Raw genomic sequence first — 20,137 nt, 5'->3', positions numbered from 1 at the left:
CTCGTGAGTTTTGTGATTTTTGTTTTAGTTTCTTCCTCTTCTCTACACGGTCAGCACGTTTAATAAAAATTAACCCGTAAAAACAAAGTTTTTCACTATAAATCCTTTATATGCGTGGCGGCTAGAGTCCTCTCGTCCTCTGGCTTGAGATGGCTGCCACCTATGGGTCAGATGAATGCCTGCCACCATTAAGCAATTGGTAATTAAATATAATTAATTTTTTCCTAAAAAGTGTAAAGTTATGGAAAAAAAAATTTTTCACGAAAAGAAATGGTCAAGCACAACGAGTCTGTGTGCAAAATGTCAGCTCGATTGGATCACGGGAAGTGGGTTAAAAAACGACCGAAAGATTTGCACGGTCGTAAGCAAGCAAGCAAGTGAACTTAATATAAAAGATTTAAAAATAAAATTGTGCTCGTTTTAATCGGCAGTAAAAATTGTGTTTTTTTTTTGTCGTCAGCCGTGTTATGACCGGTCAAAAGGTTTGGCCCAGTTTCTTGAATTATTTCCTCTCCTTAGTCAGGCTGTGGGTCTCTCTATATAGAGTCTATTGGTTTCTATACGAATCTATTGTGTGAGCCTATGGATCTCTGAGTCCACGGGTTCCTGTGTGAGTCCGTGGGTCTTCCGTGTGAGTCTGTGGGTCTCTGTGTGGGTCTCTGTGGGAGTCTATGGGTCTCTGTGTGAGTCTGTGTGTCTCTGTGTAGGTCTCTGTGTGAGTCTGTGGGTCTCTGTGTGAGTCTGTGGGTCTCTGTGTGAGTCTGTGGGTCACCGTGTGAGTCTGTGGGTCTCTGTGTGAGTCTGTGGGTCTCTGTGTGAGTCTGTGGGTCTCTGTGTGAGTCTGTGGGTCTCTGTGTGAGTCTATGGGTCTCTGTGGAAGTCTGTGGGTCTCTGTGTGAGTCTGTGGGTCTCTGTGTGAGTCTGTGGGTCTCTGTGTGAGTCTGTGGGTCTCTGTGTGAGTCTGTGGGTCTCCATATGAGTCTGAGTCTCTGTGCGAGTCTGTGGGTCTCTGTGTGAGTCTGTGGGTCTCTGTGCGAGTCTGTGGCTCTCCGTGTGAGTCTATCGGTCTCTGTGCGAGTCTGCGGGTCCCTCTGGGTGTGAGTTAATAGTTATCTGCATAACCTCGCCCTGAAGTTGAGGAGAGCCGCTCTTCAAAATCACCGATGAGTTGCGCGGAAGCGATCGTAACAATTGGCGCGTCGTTGCAACGCTCATGACGATTCGATCCGTTTCACGGCGGCGTCGTGTGTTGGAGGGTTCTCGACGACACGTATTTGGCCAGGTCGTTGGCTACGTGAATGGCCCAACCCAAACAAAACAATGATTTTTCTTCTCCTTGGTTCTTTCGGTAAAGTCACGTAGAAGGGAAGTAATAAAATGATAAAAATAAAACAATTAAATAATTCTCACGACGTTTCGGCCACAACGCAAGCAGCCGTCCTCAGGTGAAGAACAGGTCTGTCGGAAAGACAGCGTCTAAATGGTCATTCAGACGCTGTCTTTCCGACAGACCTGTTCTTCACCTGAGGACGGCTGCTTGCGTTGTGGCCGAAACGTCGTGAGAATTATTTTATTATGTTTTATTTTTATCATTTTATTATTTCCCTTCTACGTGACTTTACCGAAAGAACCAAGAAGATGAATCCCTGCAGTCACGAAAGAAGCTTTAAATCGAAATAAAATACAATTCTCACAATTGTATTTTATTATGTTTGAGAATTGTATTTTACTATGTTTTATTCTTTTTTTAAATCGAAAAACAATGATTCATTTCGAATCGCGACGCGCTGCAAACGCGTCCGCGTTCATCCTCGTAGGTGACTAAGAATGCTCACAAGCGGCAGGCCCCTACGTTGAGTGAACTGCGGTTGTATTTTGTGTTCGGTATCCGTCTCTGCCCGTACGTCAAGTTCATCCAAGCACAGAAACCGAGGCGACACAGAAATTGTGCAGATCGAATAAAAGCTACGGGGAATTGAAATCGCGATGATCGTCGCGTTTGCGAAATTTAATTCCGTGTCGCGGAAGGAGAGACGGGAGGGAGAGAGAGACATGAGAGAGGGAGAGACATGAGAGATGGGAGGGAGAGAGAGCGAGAGAGTGAGCGAGAGAGTGAGAGAGAGAGCCAGCGAGAGAGTGAGCGAGAGAGATAGCGAGAGAGAGAGCGAGAGAGCGAGTGAGAGAGTGAGCGAGAGAGTGACCGAGAGAGTGACCGAGAGAGTGAGCGAGAGAGTGAGCGAGAGAGCGAGAGAGAGAGCCAGCGAGAGAGTGAGCGAGAGAGTGAGCGAGAGAGAGAGTGAGCGAGAGAGCGAGAGAGTGAGCGAGAGAGAGAGTGAGCGAGAGAGTGAGCGAGAGAGTGAGCGAGAGAGCGAGAGAGTGAGCGAGAGAGAGAGTGAGCGAGAGAGCGAGAGAGTGAGCGAGAGAGAGAGAGAGAGAGCCAGCGAGAGAGTGAGTGAGAGAGTGAGCGAGAGAGTGACCGAGAGAGTGACCGAGAGAGTGAGCGAGAGAGTGAGCGAGAGAGCGAGAGAGAGAGCCAGCGAGAGAGTGAGCGAGAGAGTGAGCGAGAGAGTGAGCGAGAGAGTGAGCGAGAGAGTGAGCGAGAGAGTGAGCGAGAGAGTGAGCGAGAGAGTGAGCGAGAGAGTGAGCGAGAGAGTGAGCGAGAGAGTGAGCGAGAGAGTGAGCGAGAAAGTGAGCGAGAGAGTGACTGAGAGAGTGAGCGAGAGAGTGAGCGAGAAAGTGAGCGAGAGAGCGAACGAGCGAGAGAGTGAGAGAGTGAGCGAGAGAGTGAGCGAGAGAGATAGCGAGCGAGAGAGAGAGCGAGAGGGCGAGCGAGAGGGCGAGCGAGAGGGCGAGCGAGAGAGATAGCGAGCGAGAGAGCGAGAGCGAGCTAGAGATGTTGCTGCTGCGATAGGGGCACCCCCAGTGGCAGCTATCCCTACGGGGCACAAGGTTGTCATCACGAAAACAAGAGGGTAACGAAAACACGACGCGAAAACACGATTGCAACATTGCATGAGACGGCAATTACAGCATTGCAAGAGACGGCTCTTATCGCTGCTGTTGTTGTTGGTCAATGGCGAGATTCAAAGTAGCATCCCTTTGCTGGAAAACCAAAGATAAATAAAACATCGCTGCGGCCCAAGTTTAGATTGCCGTGACCTCCCGTGACCTCTGCGCGTATTATCCACTGCAGCCACTAAAACTATCCTGGTTTTGCCCTTTCAACTGGTACAACAAACTGACACCTTTATACAAGGCATCATGTTTGCAATAACCACAACACAAGCAGTCAAAATGCAAACAAAGAGAAACAACTCTGATGATGCATATTATTAATGCATATCATTATCAGAGTTGTTTCTTATTGTTTGCATTTTGACTGCTTGTGTTGTGGTTATTGCAAACATGATGCCTTGTATAAAGGTGTCAGTTTTGTACCAGTTGAAAGGGTAAAAACATATCACTATATTTTGCCACTGGTAAAGGAGATGTCTCATAGTATCCTGTTTTTGTAATTTTTTTTTTACCAGGTATGGTTAGAAGCGACCTGTCAACAAACGATTGCTCAGCCAAGTGGCTTTTTACATCGTACGGGAATGTACATCAACGCGTGACGTTGATTCTAAATGTGGAGGGAAAAAAACGGAGGACCCAGAGAAAAATCCACAAGACCTTGGGGGACAGAGAGAGAGACACGCAAACTCCAAATATACAGCAGTAGGCGTCAGGGTTGGGATCGAACCCACGACCTCCTGTAGACCAGGCGAGGTAGTTAACATCTCCTAGCCACCGTGATGACGATGATGAGAGAGAGAGACACGCAAACTCCAAAAATACAGCAGCAGGCATCGTCAGGGTCGGGATAAAACCCACGACCTCCTGTATACCAGGCGAGGTAGTCAACATCTCACCACGTAGAGAGAGAGAGAGACAAACTCCAAATATACAGCAGGCGTCAGGGTTGGGATCGAACCCACAACCTCCTGTAGACCAGGCGAGGTAGTTAACATCTCACCACAGAAAGAGTGACACGCAAACTCCAAATATACAGCAGGCGTTGTCAGGGTTGGGATTGAACCCAAGACTTCCTGTAGACCAGGCGAGGTAATTAACATCTCACCACCGAGAGAGAGAGACACGCAAACTCCAAAAATACAGCAGCGGGCATCGTCAGGGTTGGGATCGAACCCAAATCCTGGCGCCAAAGATTTCTCCACCCCTCCGTACAGTGCCGTTGGTCGGTGAGTTGGTCACTAGTCCGCCCTCGTCGTCAATTCTGTCGCTTGTTGTGAGGGGCTTGATCCGGTGTTGGATGGGGGTTTGGGACGGAGGGAGGAGATGGAGGATGTAGAAGGAAGAGGGAGGGAGGGGGTGGCCCTGTTGTTTTGCCCTCGTCGCAAGATGAGGGTCACGGTTGCTTGCGACAATATCCTGAAACGTGCGGACTTCTGGAATATGGCCACGTTTCGCTCTCTCTCGCTCTCCCCTCTTCGACTGGCCAGCCCTTACTTTTTTTTTTACTACGATCGGTGAAAACAAGAAGATGCTCTGTGTAGTCGGCACTTTGCTTCGTTCATCATTTCGTACATTTTTTTGTTACTTTGCTTTATGTAAACCCACACCTCTCTCGCTCACTCTCTCGGTCTCTCGGTCACTCTCTCGCTTTCTCTCTCGCTCACTCTCAGTCACTCGGTCACTCTCTCGGTCACTCGGTCGGTCACTCGCTCGGTCACTCTCTCGCACACTCTCTCGCTCTCTTTCTCGCTCACTCTCTCACTCACTCTCTCGGTCACTCTCTCGCTCACTCTCTCGCTCACTCTCTCGCTCACTCTCTCGCTCACTCTCTCGCTCACTCTCTCGGTCACACTCTCGGTCACTCTCTCGGTCACTCTCTCGCTCACTCTCTCGCTCACTCTCTCGCTCACTCTCTCGCTCTCTCTCTCTCGTTCACACTCTCGCTCGCTCTCTCGCTCTCTCTCTCGCTCGCTCTCTCGGTCACTCTCTCGCTCACTCTCTCGCTCACTCTCTCGGTCACTCTCTCGCTCACTCTCTCGCTCACTCTCTCGTTCACTCTCTCGGTCACTCTCTCGCTCACTATCTCGCTCACTCTCTCGCTCACTCTCTCTCTCGCTCTCTCGCTCACTCTCTCTCTCGCTCTCTCGCTCGCTCTCTCGCTCGCTCTCTCGCTCGCTCTCTCGCTCACTCTCTCACTCACTCTCTCGCTCACTCTCTCGCTCACTCTCTCGCTCTCACTCGTTCTGCACGCAGCCCTTCTCGCAGTCCGACGGCCTCCGACGGGTAGCTCACATCCCCCAGCTCCTCTCTCTCTCCTGTACTCCTCCCCCTACTCTCGCTCTCTCTCCCTGCCGCCCCCGTGTGCGTGTTGAGCGTCGCGAGTGTCTTTTGTTTTCCTCTTCGGAGGCCAGATATTTTGGAGCGAAATGTCGTCAGGGACAGGAAAAACTAACGCCGGGCCAAGTTTCCTCCCAGCGCTCTCCCCGCGTTGCGACATCACGGCCCTCGCCGAGTAGTCAAATCGTGCAGTTCAATAATTTAATAAGCAAACGGACAGGCAGTGCACCTCCTTGCCAAAAGTACTTTTTATAATATAAAAGTGTCTTCTTGGTTCTTTCGGTAAAGTCACGTAGAAGGGAAGTAATAAAATAATAAAAATAAAACATAATACAATAATTCTCACGACGTTTCGGCCACAACGCAAGCAGCCGTCCTCAGGTGAAGAACAGGTCTGTCGGAAAGACAGCGTCTGAATGAATGAAAAATATTAAATAAATGGGTTCATTCAGACGCTGTCTTTCCGACAGACCTGTTCTTCACCTGAGGACGGCTGCTTGCGTTGTGGCCGAAACGTCTTGAGAATTATTGTATTATGTTTTATTTTTATTATTTTATTACTTCCCTTCTACGTGACTTTACCGAAAGAACCAAGAAGATGATTACCTGCAGTCACGAAAGCTTTAAATCGAAATATAAAAGTGCTTAAATTTTTTTTTTACAAATCCCATCAGTCCGCACACACACCACAACAACAACCGCCATTCCCCACTAAGTGGCGGTGACGTCACCACGACGCTTGTGCCAGGCCATGTGCACCTTGAGTCCACATACACAAAAAAAAACAACGCCACCCGCTTGCACAGCCCTCACGTCATACATCGAGTAGGTCTGTCAAGGTGACTTCGTAGCGTTGCCAAATGTTTACAGTCATCGTAATTGGTTAGATATTCACCCAACGTTTTAGCCGACGGATGAGGGAGCCTTTTGGGTGGGTGCCTATGTAGCCTTGAACACGTAGCAGAGGCTTTCCCGACCAATATTATTCATAATCAACGTTTTTGGGTTTAGATCGCGTTATTATTTATAAATGTGTCGTAACCCTCCACCACCCGACACGGCCAATCAGTAAAAAAAGTGTCACGTTGACAAAAGACAAAATAGTTCTCTGCTTTAGCCCACCGGTGTGTTGAAGCGTGAAACCACAACATTTACAATTTTTGAGTACAACGTTTCGAATTGCCCGATGATGCTGGATGCAATTACCAGCGAAACGTCGTACTACTCAAATTGTAAATGTTGTGGTTTCACGCTTCAACACACCGGTGGGCTAAAGCAGTGAACTATTTTGTCTTTTGTCAACGTGACACTTTTTACCGATTGGCCGTGTCGGGTGGTGGAGGGTTACGACACATTTATAAATAATAACGCGATCTAACACCCAAACACGTTGATTGTGAACTATGTAGCCTTGTTTGTCAAATCCATCGCTGGTTTTGAGGGCCTTGCCCCCACCACGCCCTGCGAGGTTGTGGTGGAAGTGGTTATTTCACCATACTTGGAGCGCGCTGGGTAAGACGCGGGGTGGTGAAAACATCGGCTTTGGCGGTGGGGGATGTGGCAGAGGTCGCAAACGGGTTTTGATTCCTTACCCGTACCCGTACCCGGCCGCACCAGGGTCGCAAACGGGTACCCGTACCCGGCTGGGTACGGGTAGCCGTTCCCTACCCGTACCCGTACCCTACCCGAAATGAGTGACAAATGGTTACTCACCGGTGACTCACAGTCTACCCGTACCCGTACCCGGCCGCACCAGGGTCGCAAACGGGTACCCGTACCCGGCCGTACCCGTACCCTACCCGATACCCCGCCAGGCATAGGTAGCCGGGTATCGGGTAGGGTACGGGTATCGGGTACCCGATTGCGACCTCTGGGATGAAGCCATGTTGCAGGCGCGGGTGGGTTGATTCTAGGAACTTGAATTGTGAGAAGAGACAAGACGTTGGGAAATGAGTGACAAACGGTGACTCACCAGTGACTCACGACCTACCCGTACCCGGCTGGGTACGGGTAGCCGGGTATCGGGTAGGGTACGGGTATCAGGTAGGGTACGGGTATCGGGTAGGGTACGGGTAGGGTATCGGGTAGGGTACGGGTATCGGGTACCTCGTTGCGACCTCTGGAGCGTGGGACGTCGGCACAGAGGAGGAGTAACCGTCACACGTGACCCGTGACCTCAGAAGTGCACCTAGCCTGGCACAGACACAGTGGACAAATGAAGGGGCTGTGCGTTGTTTTTGTGTGAACTATTAATAAGATGAAGATCGCTCCCCCACCTTTTCCTCCATCCCACCCCCCTCCCGTTTGTATAGCCTGACAACCAGTGCAGGCCAGTGCTGTTAGCGAGCACCTATTAAGGCCAGCAGCACTGCGGCTCAACGCTGCCTTTGTATCTCTCTTCGGCCTTTTAAAAAAAAAATGTCCATCCTTCTGTGTGTCTCGTCATGTAGGATATCGTGCGGTCGTTGTGTATTTTTTTTCCTTTTTTAAATCCTTTATATTAAGTTCACTTGCGTGCTTGCTTGCTTGCGCGCTTACGACCGTGCAAATCTTTCGGTCGTTTTTTAACCCACTTCCCGTGATCCAATCGAGCTGACATTTTGCACACAGACTCGTTGTGCGTGACAATTAATTTTCCACTTTTTCGGAAAAAAAAATTTCATATTTAATTACCAATTGCTTAATTGTGGCAGGCAATCATCTGACCCATAGGTGGCGGCCATCTCAAGCCAGAGGACGAGAGGACTCTAGCCGCCACGCATATAAAGGATTTATAGTGAAAAACTTTGTTTTTACGGGTTTTACTTGTCCGAAGTTCTACTCCCAAGCCGCTGTTATCGGCGTCGCGTTTTTTCTCGGGGGACCGTTTCTGTTTCGAGTATCTCGCTGCAAATCGACGCGTTGTCCGCTAAAAACTACGAGCTGTTTTTTAAAACCCACTGAACCGTGTAGCTTTGTTTTCAGAAGTGACCTGACTCACACAAATGATAGTTCGTTGAAGTCGCTTATCGTCATCGTCGTCGTCACGTGGAAATGTATAGCAGCCAAATACTCTAAACGAGTGGTGTTGATTCTAGATGTGGAGGGGAAAAACCGGAGAAGCGGGAGAAAAATCCACACGACCACAGAGAGAGAGAGACACGCAAACTCCAAATATACAGCAGGCGTCGTCAGGATCGGGATGGAACCCACGACCTCCTGTAGACCAGGCGAGGTAGTCAACATCTCACCACAGAGAGAGAGAGACACGCAAACTCCAAATATACAGCAGGCGTCGTCAGGATCGGGATGGAACCCACGACCTCCTGTAGACCAGGCGAGGTAGTCAACATCTCACCACAGAGAGAGAGAGACACGCAAACTCCAAATATACAGCAGGCGTCGTCAGGATCGGGATGGAACCCACGACCTCCTGTAGACCAGGCGAGGTAGTCAACATCTCACCACAGAGAGAGAGAGACACGCAAACTCCAAATATACAGCAGCAGGCATCGTCAGGGTCGGGATCGAACCCACGTGCTCCTGTAGACCAGGTGGCCCCCATTGCACTTGCGAACCAGGTTTAATCACAATTCAGTCCGTGTAAGCCATTGGCTGTATATGCAAGTCGGTGGGTCTCTACGTGAGTCTATGGGTCTATATAGAGTCTGTGGGTGTCTACCTGTGCCTCTGTGTGTCTATATGAGAGTTTATGGGTCTTTGCAGAGCTTTGTGTTTTTGTATGCGAGTCTATGGGCCTCTGTGTGAGGAGTCTATGGGTTTGTTTGTGAGACTATGGGTCTCTGTGTGAGTGTGTGGGTTTCTGTGTGAGTCTGTGGGTCTCTGTGTGAGTCTGTGGGTCTCTGTGTGAGTCTATGGGTCTCTGTGTGAGTCTGTGGGTCTCTGTGTGAGTCTGTGGGTCTCTGTGTGAGCCTTTCTCTCTCCCGCCTTTCTCTCGGTGGATTAACGACTTCGGCTCGTTAGCGGTGTCCGCAACGACTTAAGGCGTAAGTGGCCTTGCGGTGGATTTGACCGGCGGTGCTAATCCCGATTATTGGCATCTGCCAGGACAGTGACCGGCACAGACAGAGGAAGGTTCGTAGCACTGATGTGTTGTTTACACAGCTTTGGCGGTAGCAGCAGCATCAGCAGCATCATCAGCAGCAGCATCAGCAGCATCATCAGCAGCAGCATCATCAGCAGGCCTTTCTCAATCCACTGCTGGATGAGCGCCCTCCCCTACGCCAGTGATAATGCCCCGGCGCCTTGATGGAACGAATCGGCCACCCCGAAGTGCTATCACATTAATAACCATGAAAATAAAAAAACGACAATTCTTACACCGCTAAGGAACTTAGTTTCAAGGGTCTCTGGGTGTGTTTCTCTCTCTCAGGGGGGTTCATAACGACCATGTCAGAGACACTGAGCGAGCACCGCTGAGCTCCTGAGTTCAAGCCTTGAGTCTGGGGGTAGAGGGGTCTGTGTGTTTGTCTGAGGGGTTCGTGATGGCCGTGTCAGATACACTGAGCCGGTACCGTTCAGGACCTAGGTTCAAGTCCTGGGGGTCTAGGGGTCTGTGTGTTTGTCTGAGGGGTTCGTGATGGCCGTGTCAGATACACTGAGCCGGTACCGTTCAGGACCTAGGTGCAAGTCCTGGGGGTCTAGGGGTCTGTGTGTTTGTCTGAGGGGTTCATGATGGCCATGTCAGATACACTGAGCCGGTACCGTTCAGGACCTAGGTTCAAGTCCTGGGGGTCTAGGGGTCTGTGTGTTTGTCTGAGGGGTTCATGATGGCCATGTCAGATACACTGAGCCGGTACCGTTCAGGACCTAGGTGCAAGTCCTGGGGGTCTAGGGGTCTGTGTGTTTGTCTGAGGGGTTCGTGATGGCCGTGTCAGATACACTGAGCGAGCACCGCTGAGATCCCGAGTTCAAGCCTTGAGTCTGGGGGTCTGTCTCTCTCTCTCTCTCAGGGGGGTCCTTGATGGCCGTGTCAGACACTGACCTCGCACCGTTGAGGTCCTGGGTTCAAGCCTTGAGTCTGGGGGTCTGTGTCTCTCTCTCTCAGGGGGGTCTTTGATGGCTGTGTCAGAGACACTGATCCAGCACCGTTGAGGTCCTGGGTTCAAGCTCTGGGTCTGGGGGTCTTGGAGTCTATCTGAGGGGTCCCAACCCCTGATGTGGGTGTCTCTCTCTCTCTCTCAGTCTTGTCCCCTGGTTGGCATGAGGCCACACCTTGTGCAAAGAATGAAATGGAGCCCCCCTCCCCACCTAGTGCATTACCGACCCCCCCTCTGCCCTCCGTTACTTCGTAGCCCAGAACTTAGCCCCACCCCTCCCATCCGCCTGTACACTCAACAGCCCCCCACAGGAGGAGAGAGGGGGGGGCATGCCAGGGAGGGGGTGGATGTTTACGCTTTAACGCTGATACGAACTTTGACCTCGGGCAGGAAATCCTGCCTGCCCCCCCCCCCTCTCTCTCTCTCTGGCGCTCGCTGGTTTTAGCCGGCAGATAAGCCGTTATTTACTTATTTAACATTTACACGTGCGTACATTTATTTATTTTAGTTTGAGCAAAAAAAATTGACTCGCTTAAAAACAAGTGCGGGAGAGTCACGTGACTTTACCGAAAGAACCAAGAAGATGAATCCCTGCAGTCACGAAAGAAGCTTTCAAATCGAAATTTAAGTCCGGGAGAGTTGGGGCACGCGCGCATGGAATCGAATAGCGACGCTTCCCAACGGAGATCGGCCCTCGCGACCTTTTGACGGTGACCCCGTCGCTCGTTGATTCCTTACTCGCGCCCAGCGAAGTCCAGCATGACACACGAGGTGGGGCGGGGGGGGCGTCGGTGTGGCTGGAACATTCCACGCCCCGGCCACCACTCCCCAGCCACCTTTGTCTCCCCGCCAGCGTTGATGTTGACTCGACACCGCACCAGGTGCTCGCTTGAAGCGTAGCCGGCCTCCTTGCGTAGGAGGCCCGGGAGATTATTCAGATGTTCGTCGCCCTCATTGGCCGTGAGCGGGAATCGAACTCTGGTAGCCGGGCTCGTAGCGCAGCGCGCTAACCACTACGCCGCCACTCTCGCTACTCAAAGACGGTCTTTAACAGACTGTTGGGGCAAGTAAAAACTAAATTTGGAGCTTTCGTGACTGCAGGAATTATTCTTTGGTTCTTTCGGTAAAGTGACGTGTAAAGATAAAATAATAAATTAAATTAAATGCTAGCATACGACGTTTCGATTGCAACACGAGCAATCGTCATCAGGTATAAATGAAATAGAAACACAAATCTAGTAGACTTAGAAATGTAATGTAATACAACAGAGAGTCGGATAACTTAACAGTCAACACCCTACCTGGTTGATTACGTTCTTCCTGAGAATGCTGAGGATGCTAAATTTGAGAGAGAGATAAAACACAGAACCAGAGACATATAGACAGACATATAAGCAGACAGATATCACAGAGATACATAGAGAGAGAGTGCCTATGTTTGTCTCTATGTATCTCTGTGATATCTGTCTCTGCTTATATGTCTGTCTATATGTCTCTGGTTCTGTGTTTGATCTCTCTCTCAAATGCAGCATTCTCAGGAAGAACGTTATGTTATCCGACTCTCTCTGTTGTATTACATTACATTTCTAAGTACAGTGATACCTCGGTTCACAAACTTAATTCGTGAACTGACTCGGGTCGCGAACCGAATTGGTCGTGAACCGAGGCATATTTCCCCACAGGGTTCAATGTAAATCCCGATTAATCCGTTCTGACCTTTTCTTTGGCTTTTGAAGCACAAAAATATGAAACACATTACAATACACATTAGTACTGTACAGTATAGTAATGTATAAAGAGAGAACACTAACCTGGCTTGAGATGACTTCAGTAAGCACTCAAACGGGTGAACTGTACAATACAGTAAGTACAGTATTGTACAGTACAGTAGTACAGTACAGTACTGTATGTGCTAAAAAGCACACCAAAAAGCAAAAAGTCACTGAAAGTGTCTTCACAGTACTCACAGTACTTCTTTCAGTGTCTCTTCTTCTCTCCACGATCTTCCTACAGGAAGTCACGACCACGTGACAGCCTGGGAACAGAAGCGTATTGTTATGAACTTTTCTGTTCGTGAACCGAGTTGTTCGTGAACAGAAGCGTTCGTGAACCGAGGTATCACTGTATACTAGATTTGTGTTTCTATTTCATTTATACCTGATGATGATTGCTCGTGTTGCAATCGAAACGTCGTATGCTAGTATTTAATTTATTTTATTATTTTATCTTTATACGTCACTTTACCGAAAGAACCAAAGAATGTTGGGGCAAGTGTTTGCTAGTGAGTGGGGCAAGTGTTTGCTAGCGAGTGGCACCTACGAAAGCCGGCACGGCACGCAAGGGGAGGCTGCCTCCGTCTCCCCAGCGGAGATGTTTACACACTGTACCAGGTACTTTTTTGAGGCTGAGTCGACCTAGGAGAGGCCCAGGACCAGTTCAGAAAATCGCCACTGGTGTTGGATGGCAGTGAGCGGGAATCGAACTCGGTTCGATCGGCCTTGAAGCGCAAGCGCGCTAACCGCTGCACCACCGCTCCCCGTACTCGACGACAACAACAACCGCCATTCGCCGGCGGTCAGTGGCGGTGACGTCACCACGGCGCTTGTGCCAGGCTAGGTGCGCGCACACACGCGGGCGATGACCGCACACAGGCTCGACTTGTCGCCTCGGTTAGATGGGGGTGGCGGGGGGCTGAATGTTTAACGAAAGCGAAAAATCCAAACTTCATGTCGTTGATTGTTTTTGTGCGGTCATCGGTGTCCGTGCTCGCCACGCTAAACAACCTCGGTTTGTTCGCTCGCTGAAGCCGCAATTCGAACCCGAAGGGGGTCTCGGTTGTCTGGCTCGGTGTTCCCGACATGGCCATTGTGACCTTCTTGATGGAGAAGATCAACGCATTGTGCATCCCCTGAAAGAGAGAGGCGAGAGAGAGAGAGACATCCCTGTGTCAGGGCTCGGAGCCAGGATTTCAACGCTGCTGGTGGCGTCTTTGACACGGTCATTATGAACCCCCGTGCAAGGGACAAAGCCAGGGTTTGACTCTTAAACCCCCATTATCTTCGCCGTGCTGGTATCAGTGTCTCTGACACGGCCATCGTGAACCTCTTTATGGAGAGACATCCTGACTCTGGGCTTGAACCCAGCGTCTCAGCCTTGCTGGTTCAGTGTCTCTGACACGGCCATCGTGAACCTCTTTATGGAGAGACACCCTGACTCTGGGCTTGAACCCAGCGTCTCAGCCTTGCTGGTTCAGTGTCTCTGACACGGCCATCGTGAACCTCTTTATGGAGAGACACCCTGACTCTGGGCTTGAACCCAGCGTCTCAGCCGTGCTGGTTCAGTGTCTCTGACACGGCCATCGTGAACCTCTTTATGGAGAGACACCCTGACTCTGGGCTTGAACCCAGCGTCTCAGCCGTGCTGGTTCAGTGTTTCTGACACGGCCATCGTGAACCTCTTTATGGAGAGACATCCTGACTCTGGGCTTGAACCCAGCGTCTCAGCCGTGCTGGTTCAGTGTCTCTGACACGGCCATCGTGAACCTCTTTATGGAGAGACACCCTGACTCTGGGCTTGAACCCAGCGTCTCAGCCGTGCTGGTTCAGTGTCTCTGACACGGCCATCGTGAACCTCTTTATGGAGAGACATCCTGACTCTGGGCTTGAACCCAGCGTCTCAGCCGTGCTGGTTCAGTGTCTCTGACACGGCCATCGTGAACCTCTTTATGGAGAGACATCCTGACTCTGGGCTTGAACCCAGCGTCTCAGCCGTGCTGGTTCAGTGTCTCTGACACGGCCATCGTGAACCTCTTTATGGAGAGACACCCTGACTCTGGGCTTGAACCCAGCGTCTCAGCCGTGCTGGTTCAGTGTCTCTGACACGGCCATCGTGAACCTCTTTATGGAGAGACACCCTGACTCTGGGCTTGAACCCAGCGTCTCAGCCGTGCTGGTTCAGTGTCTCTGACACGGCCATCGTGAACCTCTTTATGGAGAGACATCCTGACTCTGGGCTTGAACCCAGCGTCTCAGCCGTGCTGGTTCAGTGTCTCTGACACGGCCATCGTGAACCTCTTTATGGAGAGACACCCTGACTCTGGGCTTGAACCCAGCGTCTCAGCCGTGCTGGTTCAGTGTCTCTGACACGGCCATCGTGAACCTCTTTATGGAGAGACATCCTGACTCTGGGCTTGAACCCAGCGTCTCAGCCGTGCTGGTTCAGTGTCTCTGACACGGCCATCGTGAACCTCTTTATGGAGAGACACCCTGACTCTGGGCTTGAACCCAGCGTCTCAGCCGTGCTGGTTCAGTGTCTCTGACACGGCCATCGTGAACCTCTTTATGGAGAGACATCCTGACTCTGGGCTTGAACCCAGCGTCTCAGCCGTGCTGGTTCAGTGTCTCTGACACGGCCATCGTGAACCTCTTTATGGAGAGACACCCTGACTCTGGGCTTGAACCCAGCGTCTCAGCCGTGCTGGTTCAGTGTCTCTGACACGGCCATCGTGAACCTCTTTATGGAGAGACATCCTGACTCTGGGCTTGAACCCAGCGTCTCAGCCGTGCTGGTTCAGTGTCTCTGACACGGCCATCGTGAACCTCTTTATGGAGAGACACCCTGACTCTGGGCTTGAACCCAGCGTCTCAGCCGTGCTGGTTCAGTGTCTCTGACACGGCCATCGTGAACCTCTTTATGGAGAGACATCCTGACTCTGGGCTTGAACCCAGCGTCTCAGCCGTGCTGGTTCAGTGTCTCTGACACGGCCATCGTGAACCTCTTTATGGAGAGACACCCTGACTCTGGGCTTGAACCCAGCGTCTCAGCCGTGCTGGTTCAGTGTCTCTGACACGGCCATCGTGAACCTCTTTATGGAGAGACATCCTGACTCTGGGCTTGAACCCAGCGTCTCAGCCGTGCTGGTTCAGTGTCTCTGACACGGCCATCGTGAACCTCTTTATGGAGAGACATCCTGACTCTGGGCTTGAACCCAGCGTCTCAGCCGTGCTGGTTCAGTGTCTCTGACACGGCCATCGTGAATTCGCTAAGAGAACGAGAGAGAGAGAGACATCCTGACTCTGGGCTTGAACCCAGCGTCTCAGCCTTGCTGGTTCAGTGTCTCTGACACGGCCATCGTGAATTATCTAAGAGAACGAGAGAAAGTCACTCTGACTCTGGGCTTGAACCCAGCGTCTCAGCCTTGCTGGCTCAACGTCCCCGGCGAGGCCACCCGTGCACCCGCCCGCCCGCCCCCCGCTGACAGACTGCGCTTGGGTCTGTGTCGTCGTTTTGCAGATTTGTCACAGGCCAAGAGGAAGTTCGCTCAGTCGCTGGCCAGCTTCAAGTTCGACTGCATCGGCGACGCCTCCACGGACGACGAAGTCAGCATCAGTGAGTGGCGCACACGCTCGCACGCCCGCTCGCACGCTCGTTCACTCGCTCGCGTACCCACGTCACGTAGCCCGAGTTCTCGCGTGGACGTCGCTGAACCGGGTGAGGGCGAGGACTAGAGGTGACGGTGTAGGTGAGGGTGCGCACGGTGTCGCAAGAACTTGCTTGTTCTACATCATTAGACCTCCTTTGCCAGTACCAAAATATGATAATAGGGATTTTCCCACTTTTTTCTGGCAATAAAACTGAAATTCACGTCTGCATTAACCGCAATACTTGCAGCCAAAATGCAAACAAAAAACATGCTATGATAATAAATGCATTGTCCTTGAAACTGATTGGTCCACACCAGAGACAAAAAACAAGAAAAGAAAGCTGTCTCTGGTGTGGACCAATCAGCTTCAAGGACAATGCATCTATTATCAGAGTATTGTTTTTTGTTTGCATTTGACTGCAAGTATTGTGGTTGATGTAAGCATGATTCCTTGCAAAAGGTGTCAGTTTTGTTGCCGGAAAAAAAGGGGAAAAACCCCTATTAGTATATTTTGGTACTGGCAAAGAAGGTCCCATGATGTAGCTGCTGACCCCGAGCTCTCATTACTCTGGTAGTGAGTTGTCTTTGAACTGTGTGCGCCTTTTGGCGTCATCTGGTCGAACACCATATGAGACTAGGCTCTAAAGAAAGCTGTCTCTGGTGTGGACCAATCAGTTTCAAGGACAGTGCATAAATTATCAGAGTTGTGTTTTTTGTTTGCATTTGACTGCAAGTATTGTGGTTAATGTAAGCATGACTCCTTGCAAAAGGTGTCAGTTTTGTTGCCAGAAAAAAGGGGGAAAAACCCCTTTTAGTATATTTTGGTACTGGCAAAGGAGGTCCCATGATATGATATCATCGTGTTTGTGGTGTTCTTCCACAGCGCCTTTTGACCAGCATGTATGGTGTGAAAGAAGTTCAACGCACACACAGACGATAACGAGCCCGGCATGCTAATTAGGGTTCCTTGTTTTTTCTCGTCGTCGCTGTAACTGCTCCCCTCCCTGTCCCCGTGCTTCGTGCTGTTTAGCCGGATCACTCCAAGAGTTCGCAAAGCTCCTGGGCTCCATGGAGGACGAGAGGGAGAGGATGGTGCGTGCGATCCAGGCAAACCGTGTCGGTGTTGAGGCTGCAGGAGATAACGTTGAGCCTCAACGCTGACACACAGACTCAACGCTGACACACAACACTGACACACAGACTCAACACTGACACACAACACTGACACACAGACTCAACACTGACACTCAACGCTGACACACAGACTCAACACTGACACACAACACTGACACACAGACTCAACACTGACACACAACACTGACACACAGACTCAACACTGACACACAACACTGACACACAGACTCAACACTGACACACAACACTGACACACAGACTCAACACTGACACACAACACTGACACACAGACTCAACACTGACACACAACACTGACACACAGACTCAACACTGACACACAACACTGACACACAGACTCAACACTGACACTCAACGCTGACACACAGACTCAACACTGACACACAACACTGACACACAGACTCAACACTGACACACAACACTGACACACAGACTCAACACTGACACACAACACTGACACACAGACTCAACACTGACACACAACACTGACACACAGACTCAACACTGACACACAACACTGACACACAGACTCAACACTGACACACAACACTGACACACAGACTCAACACTGACACACAACACTGACACACAGACTCAACACTGACACACAACACTGACACACAGACTCAACACTGACACACAACACTGACACACAGACTCAACACTGACACACAACACTGACACACAGACTCAACACTGACACACAACACTGACACACAGACTCAACACTGACACACAACACTGACACACAGACTCAACACTGACACACAACACTGACACACAGACTCAACACTGACACACAACACTGACACACAGACTCAACACTGACACACAACACTGACACACAGACTCAACACTGACACATAACACTGACACACAGACTCAACACTGACACACAACACTGACACACAGACTCAACACTGACACACAACACTGACACACAGACTCAACACTGACACTCAACGCTGACACACAGACTCAACACTGACACACAACACTGACACACAGACTCAACACTGACACACAGACTCAACACTGACACACAACACTGACACACAGACTCAACACTGACAGTCTCAACGCTGAGGCAACACTGACACACAGCCTCAACACTGACACACAACACTGACACACAGACTCAACACTGACACACAACACTGACACACAACACTGACACACAGACTCAACACTGACACACAACACTGACACACAGCCTCAACGCTGACACACAACACTGACACACAACACTGACACACAACACTGACACACAGCCTCAACGCTGACACACAACACTGACACACAACACTGACACACAGCCTCAACACTGACACACAACACTGACACACAGACTCAACACTGACACACAGTCTCAACACTGACCCACAAGCCTCAACACAGTTTCCGATTAAGTCCGTTTCAATTGTTGTTGTCTTTACCGTTTGTTTACAGATAGCTAGCGTGTGCGACGTGTTGATCACTCCGTTGGAGAGGTTTCGCAAAGATCAAATTGGCGCTGCCAAGGTACGTATGTGGGTCTCTGTGTGAGTCTGTGGGTCTCTGTGTGAGTCTGTGGGTCTCTATGTGTGAGTCTGTGGGTCTCTGTGTGAGTCTGTGGGTCTCTGTGCGAGTCTGTGGGTCTCTGTGCGAGTCTGTGGGTCTCTGTGTGAGTCTGTGGGTCTCTGTGTGAGTCTGTGGGTCTCTATGTGTGAGTCTGTGGGTCTCTGTGTGAGTTTCTGTGTGAGTCTGTGGGTCTGTGTGAGTCTGTAGTTCTCTGTGTGAGTCTATGGGTTTCTGTGTGAGTATATGGGTCTTTATGCAAGTCTGTGTCTCTGTGTGAGTCTATGCTTCTCTGTGTGAGTCTATGCGTCTCTGTGTGAGTCTATGGGTCACTGTGTGAGTCTATGCATGTCTTTGTGAGTCTATCGGGTCTCTGTGTGAGTCTGTGGGTCTCTGTGTGAGTCTGTGGGTCTCTGTGTGAGTCTGTGGGTCTCTGTGCGAGTCTGTGGGTCTCTGTGTGAGTCTGTGGGTCTCTGTGTGAGTCTGTGGGTCTCTGTGTGAGTCTGTGGGTCTCTGTGCGAGTCTGTGGGTCTCTGTGTGAGTCTGTGGGTCTCTGTGTGAGTCTATGAGTCTCTGTGTGAGTCTGTGGGTCTCTGTGTGAGTCTATGGGTCTCTGTGTGAGTCTATGGGTCTTTATGCAAGTCTGTGTCTCTGTGTGAGTCTATGGTTCTCTGTGTGAGTCTATGCGTCTCTGTGTGAGTCTACGGGTCGCTGTGTGGTTCTATGGATCTCTGTGTGAGTCTGTGGGTTTCTATGTGAGTCTGTGGGTCTCTGTGTGAGTTTCTGTGTGAGTCTGTGGGTCTGTGTGAGTCTGTAGTTCTCTGTGTGAGTCTATGGGTCTCTATGCAAGTCTTTGCTGTGGCAACTCTCTTTGTTTCTCAGTAAAAAAGCTGAACGTGTTACGGCCATCGCTAGAGACATTGCTACATGTTAAGCAACCCGTTAACTGGTTTCTACTGGTTTAAATTTATGGCTCTTTATCTGGAGTCTATGGGACTTTACATAAATCTGTGGGTCTGTGTGAGTCTCACTCAGCCAGTTACTCATACTTACTTGCCCACCTACACACTCGCCCGCTCGCTCGCCCACCCACTCATCCACTCACTCACTCTTTTACATACTCACTCATCCGTTCGTAAATACGTGGTTACGATGGCTTTCGTAAAGATGATCTGAAATTAATGAAAGTTTAGTTTAAAAGTTGTGTTGCTATTAGAGACTCAGCCAGTTCATCTTCTTGGTTCTTTCGGTAAAGTCACGTAGAAGGGAAGTAATAAAATAATAAAAATAAAACATAACAAAATAATTCTCACGACGTTTCGGCCACAACGCAAGCAGCCATCCTCAGGTGAAGAACAGGTCTGTTGAGAAGGCAGACTCTGACAGACCTGTTCTCCACCTGAAGACAGCTGCTTGCGTTGTGGCCGAAACGTCGTGAGAATTATTTTGTTATGTTTTATTTCTATTATTTTATTACTTCCCTTCTACGTGACTTTACTGAAAGAACCAAGAAGATGAATCCCTGCAGTCACGAAAGCTTTAAATCGAAACGCAGCCAGTTACCGACACACTCACCCACTCACTAGTCTACTCGCTCACGCAAGCAGCGAATCGC

General features: G+C 50.2%; 1 protein-coding gene across 5 annotated transcripts in view; it reads left to right on the top strand.

The window, feature by feature from the left end:
- The window catches only part of LOC133357751 (rho GTPase-activating protein 26-like), a 152,012-nt gene that overhangs the window by 85,945 nt on the left and 45,930 nt on the right, over window positions 1-20,137 (top strand). For all 5 annotated transcript variants that reach the window (XM_061575859.1, XM_061575858.1, XM_061575857.1 and 2 more), the window contains exons 3-5: window positions 15,684-15,779; window positions 16,844-16,905; window positions 18,415-18,486. In XM_061575859.1, the coding sequence (XP_061431843.1) occupies window positions 15,684-15,779; window positions 16,844-16,905; window positions 18,415-18,486 (230 nt within the window). The remainder of the gene's footprint in view (window positions 1-15,683; window positions 15,780-16,843; window positions 16,906-18,414; window positions 18,487-20,137) is intronic.

Source organism: Lethenteron reissneri, chromosome 59, assembly GCF_015708825.2.
Source record: "Lethenteron reissneri isolate LAM-NWPU_2019-01 chromosome 59, ASM1570882v1, whole genome shotgun sequence".
Classification (NCBI taxonomy): Eukaryota; Metazoa; Chordata; class Hyperoartia; order Petromyzontiformes; family Petromyzontidae; genus Lethenteron; species Lethenteron reissneri.
This window is presented reverse-complemented; position numbering and strand designations above follow the sequence as displayed.